Source organism: Coffea arabica, chromosome 8c, assembly GCF_036785885.1.
Source record: "Coffea arabica cultivar ET-39 chromosome 8c, Coffea Arabica ET-39 HiFi, whole genome shotgun sequence".
In the NCBI taxonomy this organism is placed as follows: Eukaryota; Viridiplantae; Streptophyta; class Magnoliopsida; order Gentianales; family Rubiaceae; genus Coffea; species Coffea arabica.
This window is the reverse complement of record NC_092325.1, coordinates 25,871,560-25,882,928: the sequence shown is the minus strand read 5'-3', so window position 1 is coordinate 25,882,928 and position 11,369 is coordinate 25,871,560. Positions and strand designations below refer to the sequence as shown.

General features: G+C 33.4%; 1 protein-coding gene across 3 annotated transcripts; it reads right to left on the bottom strand.

Moving 5' to 3' along the window:
- Positions 1–4,156: 4,156 nt before the first annotated feature.
- LOC113706928 (exocyst complex component EXO70A1) lies at positions 4,157–9,298 on the bottom strand. Of its 3 annotated transcripts, none has more exons than XR_011820450.1 (3): positions 9,030–9,298; positions 6,215–8,934; positions 4,157–4,511 (listed from the first exon to the last, which is right to left on the bottom strand). XR_011820450.1 is itself a non-coding variant. In XM_027229002.2 (2 exons), the coding sequence occupies exon 2, from the start codon at positions 8,633–8,635 to the stop codon at positions 6,602–6,604; it is 2,034 nt and encodes a 677-aa protein (XP_027084803.1). In that variant the 5' UTR covers positions 8,636–8,934; positions 9,030–9,298; the 3' UTR covers positions 5,974–6,601. The 3 variants fall into 3 exon arrangements, 1 of the variants encoding a protein (XP_027084803.1); XR_011820449.1 differs by lacking the exon at positions 4,157–4,511 and adding an exon at positions 5,767–5,857; XM_027229002.2 differs by lacking the exon at positions 4,157–4,511 and having other exon boundaries at positions 5,974–8,934.
- Between the last annotated feature and the right edge of the window lie 2,071 nt (positions 9,299–11,369).

Genomic DNA, 11,369 nt, shown 5'->3' with positions numbered 1-11,369 from the left:
CTGTACAATAGTATAATTGTCCCTAGTATTGTTTTTAATGGACAAGGCTGAACTGCAAAGGAACCAAAAATTCACATACTTATTGGCACAGATACCACAACATGATGATGGTAGTTTCATGTTCAATTTACCAAGAAAAATAACTACAGCAGTACTGATACTATGAAAATAAAAACACAAATTATGAAGGCAATGACGAAGAATTTACCTAGGGGGCAGCAACTCTTCTGTAGCCTCCAAATACTCTGAGTTTGTAGGATCCATGGCTTCCTTTTTTTTTTTGCCCACGAATGCCTTGTGCCTTAGGTTTTCTCTTTTGCTTTTGCGTGGGGTGGTTCTCTCGTTCCACAACCATTGAATTTATTGAATCAATAGGGTGATGAATAAGGAAGGTAAAAGTATGATGACCTACGACTGAAGATTCTATCAAGATCGTCCGTGTTGTATACAGGGAAAGGAGAAAAAAAGAAATATTATGGGAAGTGCGATCAATAGAGATATTAGAAACATTTCCAAAAATACAAGGCAATCACCTTTTTGAAGTTTTAATTTAACGGAATGAAATTAACAAACTGTGAAAACGTACAAAGAATTATGTCCTGTTTAGCTCTGTAGTAGAAAAAGAAATTGTGCACTCTCAATTATAGGGGTGAGCAAACGGTATCAATTCGGTAATTCGGTTAGCTGAATTCGGTGAATTCGATTATTTGACTTATAGAAATCTAAACCGTTTTCAATTTTGAATTGGCTATAACCGAATTCATTTCGTAACCGATTTCAAATTCGGAAATGGTAATGAATTCGGTCTAACCGAATTCATTTATTAAAAAAAAAAGTGATTAATCATTTTGTGGTTTAATTGGCATTTATTTGATCACTTATACCTAGAATTCTTAGTCTATGATTTAAGGAACACATAAAAAGTGACTAATTTAAACTTGAATAAACCTTAGACTGTACAATGATTAGTGATAATTTATGAATTTATAATTTACAATGATTAATAATAAGTAATATTAGTTACAAACTTACAAATTACAATGATTAGTGATAAGTTATATTAGTTACAAACTTATAATTTATTTCAAATAAAAATAAGACTTATTTACTTACATATGTTATTGTGAAAGTCAATACTCTAATGCATTGATTTGCAATTCATATGCATTCAATTACACTGTTTAGTTGTCTTGTCTATACTTAAAACCTTAAGATTAGAGAATAGATAATATAAATTTTTATGTTAAATATGTAATGTAAATTTAGAGCACACTAATACTTGCAAGTTACAGGTTATGCGTTCAAATATTCAATAATTCAAACATGAATGATGTATCAAATTACCAATATCTAAATTCTAATTACTAATTATGTTTATTATTTAATATTTAGTATTATACATATATGTATTAATTATTATCTAATTCTAGTCATGTTACTCAGGTATAAAATAATAAGTATTATAGTTATCTTATATTGTTATGTATTACTATATATTTGTATTATTATAGTCATATAACAATTAACAAATACTAAAATAATATATTGTCCATTATTATTATTATAAGTCCATGATAATACCATATACTAACTATTTTTAATAGCATTTACCTATATAATATAATAATATATTAGTAGTATATACTAATACTAAATAGCATTTATCTATATATTATATAATTTTATATACGAATTTGGTATTCGAATGCGGTACCCTATTTCATTTTACCGAATTTAAATGCGAAATCGGTTATTACCAAATTTATAATCTCATTACTTATTTCATACCATATTAGAATTTGGTGAATTCGGTATGAACCGAATTTGCTCACCCCTACTCAATTAAGGAAAATCCTTTTTCATCTTTGAAAAAGAATATTTATGTTATATATATAAGCTATTGCTCGATTCTAGTTGTAGCTAATTTACATCCTTCTTTTTACGAACTTGTAATTGATGAATTGCACAAATTTTTGAGAATAGGTAAAAATTGTAAAATTAAACAGAACATATTTTGTAAGAAATTACGGTTTGGAAGGAGAATGTAAACTTTAATTGCATGACTCGTTGCTATGGTTTATGCCAATTCACAATCTCGTCATCCTCTAATCTCTAGTCTAGCTTTCTAGTTGTAATTTAGATTCATATCGTATACACCACTTATTAAGGAAAACAAATATTGTTAGGCGGCCGGAATTTGTGGGTGGTGGGCCACATTAGTGCGCATGGCAAATAATTCCCGCCTCCTTTGTGCTTAGTCAATTGTCCAGAAAGATTAAACACCTAAACTCAATACCTACTAAATCTTTTTTACTTAAAAGCATTACCCATCCAAAAATTTGTAATTTGAAACTTTTCAAACTTATGCTACTATTTCAAATTCTTACAGTATAACATATAAAAGAAGTATTTTTCTAGCATGTACCTAACATGCATTCATTAGTATACTCAAATAATATATAACTTATGAATGCACATTTCTACATCTATTGCGCACTTGCATTGAGACACTTTTCATAATTGATTTAACGTTTGAAAAAAAAATTGACACTTGATCTTATTGATGAGTGTCAGTTGAAAATGTATACAAAAAAGGATAATAGGCTATCTTGAATTATAATTTTGCTTCAAATTAGGGATTTAGAAACGTCTCTTGAAGTTTATGAAAAGTTGACTTAGCACTCCTCATGTTTTGAATATTACACATAGCTCTTCTATTTTAGTTGTTTGGATCATAAAACATTATAAATAGCAATAATTTCAAATGAATTACCCAAACTACCCTTTTGCTTAAAAAAAAAGAGAGAAGCAGAAAACAAACTACTACAGTGACTTTGGTTTAAGTTTTAAAACCAGCACTATCATCAATAGTGGTGCCAGCTCTATTGCCAGCAAAATAATCATGAACTAGCAGCTAAAAAATAAAAATAAAAAAAATAAAATGTAATAGATAAGTAAATAAATAAAGTATTACGGTAGACCTTTTTTTAAAGAAAGAATTATTTGCTTATCAAAAAAAGAAAATTATGCAAGGACGCAAAGTGGCTTTAAGGATTATTATACTAAAGCACAAAAAACAAGGAAGAAAGGAAAAACCTTGAAAAAAATTGTGACTTCTATTTTGTTGCCTTTTTCTTTAATTTTGTTAGGTCTTAATAATTGGTATGTAAATTGAGTCTTTAAGTTTGGCCTAGTGTGATCATTTTGTAATGATAAAGGAGTAATACTCAAAACAAAAGGCTAGCCATATGATATTGTCGTAAATCTCAGAGGAGGTTTCTGAAATTATCCCTTTAAATCATCATAACATGTATTCTTCGAAATCCATCATCCTAACATAACTAATTATCAGCTATAAATAAACTAGTTCCTAACTTTAAAATAACATTTCAAATCATTGCACAATATTCTTTAAGTTATTTGCTAAAAAATTAACACTAAAATAAGCAACTTATATAGCTCATTAAATTTGTTCTACACAATTCAGTTTTGGAGATCACAACTTGGAAATACTATGGGGAATTTTTCAAATTTTAACTTCTTTATTTTCATTTTTCAATTTTGAACACTTTATATGTAAGTTATTCTACCTCACTTTATCGAAATAGTCTGCGCTGTTAAAAATATATTGGCCAAAATTAAAAATCTGAATTAATTCTGAGTTTTTGCCTTTAAACTTTCTAAAGTTTACTCTTATTGAAGTAGTATTCAATTTTGCTAGGCACGCCTTAACTTAGTTGTTAAGATTGAGATTCCATGAATTAAAGATTTTGGATTCAATCCTCCCTTTCCCTATCCCTACATCGTACATCCCATCCTTAGAATTTAATTTTGTAAGCCTAAATTCCACTTTGGATCCTTAAAACTATAGACACATTTTCATCTTAGTCCTTAAACTTCATTTTTGGATAGTAAAGCACGTAAAGTATTGCATTCATCCAACTTTAATTTAAATTTTAATTTTAAACACTTTACTTTCCAAAGTATGAAATTCATCCCACTTTAGTCCTTCAATTTTGGGTATCACTTGTCCGCTATTTCGTTATCTTTGACAATTTCGTGAGATAAATTTCATATTTTAGGGAATAAAACATCTAAAGTTGAAGTTTAAAGACCAAAGTGGAAGAACACATCTATATAGTTTGATGGTCCTGACTTAACTTTTATTTTGTAATTGAATAGATGCTGAAGGCGGAGGACGATATCCAGCAGAAAGTAGTTGCTCAATGTGAGCATAGGGACATCAAAATACATGGGGTATTTGGGAAGGGGGGGCGGGGTGAACTGCGCTCCCTCAGCATCGTGGCTCCGCCCCGCGACCTAGAAGAAAATTTCCTGCCGGATGAAAGAAATCCATTTACTAATTTCAACAAAAAGTAAATACCATGAGAGACCATTATTGTATTCTGAATAGCAGCCATTCAACAAACTAAATCAAGCTCAACACCGCAGGTAAGTTCATCGATCACAATTACTACCCAGCTGCTGGAAACAAACCGTCTTGAAGCACCCTGTGCATGGAATTAAAGGAAAGCTGAAAACATTAACCGACGGTCGGATGTAAGTTAGGCTTCATCCCTCTCCTTTCTTGTAGAAATTAGAAGGCAGACATCTAAGAGCAGGTTATGTTACACCCTAAAACTCTCATATAGGATATAATTACAGATTGAACACCAAGTGCACAACATCTAATCAAAACAAAATGAGAACTACAAAATCAACACAATCGGAATATTAGGTACTCAATTATTTAAAAACAAAGCAATGGTGTCACTAGAACCGCAAGAACTCAGTTGCTGCAAAGGAGTCGCTTCACTCTTTTTCAACTTCCATCTTTTCTTTCCCATCACGAATACAGCTTACACTGTAATTTGGTTGGAGGCTGATCAAGCCATTTCTAATTGGAGGTCAAGTCAATCATACAACATAATCACTATAGAAGTATATATTGGATGGTTGACATTGAAAATATTTGAGACAAGGACCAAAGCCTATCATGTAATCATACTTAGCTAGATAAAACTCAGGTAAATGATCAGCATCAATACACATTATTGTTGAGAACTCAACTACACAAGATGAAATAATCAATTTCCAAGATGAAACCAGAACATTTGGTTGTGCAGAAGCTTGTTGGACTGTTTTACTGCAATTGAGCACAGTAACATGACTGCAGAACTTTGCTGTTGGATTAAGGAAGACCCTCTACTCTTCTACTTTGACCTCTTACCTTTCAGTTTTTCCGTATAAAGATTTTTGGACGTGAGTGAGCAGTAACCCCAGGTACTGTCAACCTCAAGCCCTTGTGTTTTAGTTGTCCTGGATAACCACTCCTTTACAGAAGTCTATCCAGAACACTATGAACATATGCATTATCTCAGAAACCAGGGAATTTTGGTTCTTAGTTTTCACAAAATAAGCAGCAGAAACAGGAATCCAAACATTTCCTAGTCACTGCTGATGTGTTTAAAACAAAATACAGCTTTGCAAAGAGATAGAACAAATAGGCCCACAGAATCTGTTAATACATTAAGGTTATTAGTCACAAGACACTAGTTGAATAAACAGACAAAAGTATTCAGAATGCAAACATTAACTCCAAGGGGCAACAGTCGTAAATTAACCAATGGACAACTAAAATGAAAAGCAAATAAAAAGGATAGGTACTTACTGATGCAGCATTTTAATCTGGCAAGAAAACTGCAACAGAACATTCTATAGCAGGTGATGAATCAAAATCATAGTAGCGAAAAAGGTCCATCCAAATGGATTTAAATTAATCTTTTCTTTATTTGCCCTTTTGGAGCCACAGTTAAACTTCACCATCCTCATAAAAGCAAGGACAAGGAACTGCATCCTGTTTATCCATATTCTTACATGTTATTGGAAAGAATAAAACAAGTAAATAACTGCAATAGACTACTAAATCTGCTCCAAAAGGATGATGAAATACATGTCAATCAGCAATCAGAGTTGGCAGGCAGTAAAAAAGCACTAATAGTTTTATTCCGACCATTTCTCCAATAGAGCCCTACAATATGAGTGAGGTTTTGCAGCAACTTGAGTCAATGAAAGAACAGTACATCTTTTGAGAATCTAATATTTCTTTTTTCCCAGATTTATGACAATGACAGTTCAATTGCCATTGGCAGATTCGGGGGCAACTTATACCTAACAATTGTACAGGCAGCTATTAGAGTACAGGGAGCCATACCTCTAGTAACCTAGCAGCTGAATCAATAAGTGAAGATACAAGGACCAGCTACGAATATAAATGCCCTCCAAAAATCTGGAACCAGCTGAAATGAGAGCCATGTGATCCATGCATGTGGTATTCTGGAAAACACCAGCATGTAGGAAAGCACTTGGAGAAGAACATAGTATTCATCCTATCACAATTTGTATCCGACTATGTAATCCTGTATGGAAAACAGCCAGACCAGATCCACACTCTAATCTCCTCTACACGAGCTGGAATCTGGATACAATTGGTAGTCGTTTTTATATACACAGCATAAAAGCCTGGCTAGAATTGTGAAGGGCGACACTTGAGAACTCTATTCAGGCAAACCATGAAATCTCTCTAATTCATAATTGAAGTTTATTTTGCCACAGGAGAAGTGCTATGACAATGATCTGTCACCCCATTGTTGAATTTCCCACTAGATTGCCTAACTTTGAAGCTCCCATACTTCACAGGCTTCGGCTGAAACAGAGAATTGAGCATTTTCTCCAAAGATTGAGCAGTGTACTTGGCATATTTGCTCGCACTTGCATCTTGCTCAACCAAAGGGCCATAGTTCTGCATGTAGCTACGATAAACAGGCACAATTGCCTGAACTATAACTTGACACGTCTTCTCTCGCAAATCTTTGTCCAATATAACCCAGTTGGACTGCTTCTTATACATGTCATCGAAGGCTTCATTGAAAGCTTTCAATCTTTTCTTGACCAGGTCACGAGCAGTAGCACGTCCACCAGAAAACAAAATGAGACCTTCCCTGCTTAACAAAGAAGGAAGTTTTCCCCAGCTCTCACTCAAAAATATAGCAGAATGGTACTCCTTATTTCGTTCATGTTCTCTTAACCAAGAATCTCCCAGTAGACTCCCCAGCTTTGTACCTTTAAGGTGCTTGTACAAATGCCAGTGATTATTCATTAAGAAGATGCTTGACAAAACAGCGTCCTCATAAGCTTTTGACCACTTATCCAGATTCAGCTCAACAGATCTCATTAAACTCAACAACTCCCCAATGAGAAGCCTCTCCTGGAATTTCTCATGCTTCCAACTTCTTTCAATCACCAGAACTTGAGTCAGAATTGACTTGTAGTCATCTCCAAGCAACTTGTTGCAATAATCAGCAATAAAGATAACCAGCTTTGGGACACTGCCATCTGGAGGAGGTGGCACTTGCCTCTGCAATTCAACCTGAACTGAAAGCTCCCAAAAGATTTCACAAGCCCCTTCTATCACCCTCCTGATGAGATCCCTTGTCAGATTTTGGATTTCAGCACAGGCTCCTCCACCAAAGAGCCGGTTAAAATCTAATCTTAACTTGTTCAAAGATGCAAAGATATCCAACAGCTTTAACAGCTTAATTGGATCTTTTTTACTCTCTGTAACAGTTTTCCCAAATTGAAGGAATGCAAGGATACCTGCTTGGGCAGCAATTTTTGCAAAGCAGCTCATCCAAACATCCAAACCTAATCTTTCAAACACATCGTTACAAAGTTTATACTCAGCCTCGAACAGGTGCTTCACAGCAAACTCCAAATGCTTTCCCCATTGAGCTATGTGGCCTTCTATACTTAACACATCATTGAACTCAGAGACAGATATCTCAAGGTAATCCAAATTAAGTGCCTGCAAACTTGCCCGAACATTTGAGCTACGGACTTCAATATAAATAGAGATGCATTTATCAAGTCTATTATTGGCAATTAACCTACCAAGGATAGCCTGCAATTTTTGAATGACAGCAACTGGCAGCGGAGATGGTGCAATGCAGGCTTGTTCTCCAGGCAAAGGAGATGAAGACATAGGCAACGGCACACTGTTCTCTGTCAAAAGCCGCCGAAATTCAATCTCTAACCTGTCCAAGGCAGCCTCAAGCAGCCCCCCATCAAGACAACCCCTTTCCTCATTCATCTGCAACTCCCTAAGATGCTCCAGTGCCTTCTTCAAATTCGAAATGAACCTACTATCTGCAACCTTATGATCCTCTAAATACTCCACAATATCAGCCAACCACTGAATTGCCATGCCGCAGTTTTCCCCCAAAAACATCAATGCCTCCTCAAGTCTCTTCAGGACACCAAGGTACCCAGGAAGATCTGATTGGGGATCAGACAAGGACTTTTCCAGGCCATGGATGGCATCAAAAACCTTAAGAACAGCAGTGGCAGGGACCACAGCTCGATTTATATGACCTCCAACAGCAGCAAGAGCATCCTTCTGTGCCCGAATTGGTCTAACGGCAGCTTCTAATGATGGTAATCTCTGATTAATCTCATCTAATCTAGGTCCAATTTTCTCAAGAGATAAACCTAATGCTTTAGATTTGTCTAAACTGAGCTTCAGTGATTTTCTTGCAGATACCAAATGTTCAATCCCTTTATCCACCATCTCTCCCATCCCAGATTTTTAATACGACAATCAACTCAAACCCACTTGGTGAAATCCAAAACCCACAAGATTTCAGACCGTAAACAACAAAATGGGTAAAACAAAATGACTGAATATTTTTTCTGGGTCTAATGTTGGATCCTGCTATTCAAGCTCTTTTCTTGATCTTCAGCCAAGATAATCCAAGGATTCTAGCACAAAAAATCAATCTGGGGCTTTGTAAAAATCAATTTCCATATCTTCAAACCAAACTTAAACAAACCAACACCAGAAAGAAGACTAATAGCAAAACTCCAACTAACAACAACCTGTTCAACCAACATTAATTAATACATACATATAAAAAAAAGAACGTTTAAAATACAGAGAAGGAATGAGCTGTATTGGGAGTTAAGAAACTCACTGAATTATTGGCTTGGGCTTTTGATGGCTAGTACAGGGTGGCCCTTTGGTATATACCAGTACTCCTACTAAAATCAGTGGCTTCAACTTGATGGATGTGAAATGGGGAAGATTTAGTATTATGGAGAGAAGAAAGAGAAAGGAGGGAGAACCCTAATAAATGAGGCGAAGTGGGATGTACAAAATAATACTAAAAACTAGTATAAAGCGTGGCTTTTTGTGGGAGAGGTGTGGAAGCAAGTCCAACGGGTAGTGACAAAGTGGATGGCAGTAAAATGCTTTTTGATTTGTTCTTTTGTGCGATCTCTTTGCTTTCTCGGTTCTCACTTTCTTTCTTTAGTCTGATCTGGATTCTAGGGGTCCATGTGCTGATCTACGGCTGCATACATTTTCGGTGAACAGTTTGCTGGCACTTTTTGTTGGGTACAAGAGTTTACTGTTATAGCCTTCAAGCTTGACATGAAATTATGAATAGAGTCAACCACTTGGGGTTGGCTTTAGTAGTTAGGGAAGGAATTTAGAGCTCTTTTAACTGTTAGATTTAAAATTAAGGGATAATTTTAGTAACTTTGGTTTTGACAATTTTACTGAACTCCTCTAAGGTTTGAAAAATTACACTTACCTTTCTTGATTTGATAATTTTGGTAATAAAATTTTAAAATAATATTGACTTGGATAATTTTTTAAATGAATATCTAAAAATGCCCTTGTAGAATGAGTGTTAATTTATTTCCCAATACAATTATAAGATTATTTAGTATAATTATAAGAAAAATGTGCCAAATTTTTCATGTCCATATCTACTATTTGATAAACAACTACAATAATAATTTTATTACTATGATATGGTATTTTTGATGGTATTTTATTATGGATTTAGATTTATAAGATAGAAAAGAAAATGTTGAAATAATTCATTTAGAGTTTATAAATTTTTGGATTAGTAGGATTATCATAATTTAGTAGTACTTTTGGACCATTTCTTTTTTATTTATTGTTAATTTTAATACCAAAAAATAGAAAACAAAGATCAACAAAAACATTGGATTACATATAAAATTAACTCGTCAAAAAAATCACTAGCTTGACATTTTATTATAATAGAAACCTAGAGGCAATAGCAGTAGTTCTATAGTTTTATTGGCGAAAAATTTTAAGAAAAGGAATAAGAAGAGAAAGAATGAAAAAATTATTTTAAAACTCATTATAAATATAAGCATACCAAATAAGAGAATTTCATTAAAATATTTAAGGGTAAAATTATCATTTTAAATGACAAGGGAGGTATGTATAATTTTTCAAATCTCAGGAGAGCTCAGTGAAATTATTAGAAACCTCAAGAGAGGCTTATGAAATCATTCCTAAAATTAAAATCATAAAATTGACTACTCCAAGTAGGAAAAGTATGGAGAGAGATGACAACGTAAAAGTAAAATTACACTTTGCCCTATAATAAAAATATGGAAAACGTTTCAGGACTTTGTAAAATTTGAAGAATCAGAATTATTTTTGGACAACTACTTTACTGCTAGGTAAAATTTTAGGATGATGTAATCTGTTCTTTGAATTTTAGAAATTATTACACTTTACTTCTTTGCAATAGTCGTATATACACTAATTCTTACTAGTAACTCCGCTACATAGGCATGACATATAATTTCATTTTTTTGCATTATCAAAATACCATAGGGCATAGTCAATTCTTTCTATGCTTAGGGTGGTATCAATGTTGCTATATAAGAGATGGGTTTTATTGTAATCAACTTCCTCATATTAATTTCTTCGTTTTGGACTTATATGAAAATTAGTTATAAAGTTTAAAAATTATTTACATAATAGTTTAAAACCAAATATACTTTACAAGCTATAGACAAATCTTAGTAAGTTCTTTCTATTTCATATATATTAACAAAATGTTGAAAAGGTCTTAATTTATCTTCCCAGTATATATTGAACCTAATGCAACTTAGGGTAAAATAAGATGCTAAAGTTTTTAACATGTTAATTTAAGGTACAAACAAGAATTGCAATAAAAATTGAATTAACAATATCAATTAAATGTAGAAGCAGCAGGGGAAAAAAAAACTCATAATGTGCAATGATTTGACAATCCTTTCTGCTACCTACGTTCTTTCCAAAAGTTTTTCTAAAATTGAAATTTCTTTCACTAATCACCTCTTCTAACTTGTGAACAATGATCCCTCTACGACTTGAAGCAATCCAATCTCCTTAAGCCTCATTTCCTTCGTGAGATTTAGATTTCATTCCCCTCTTCAAAAGCCTTTCACTTATATAATGATGTTAGGATCAATCACTTACCACCACACCAAAAACAATTGTT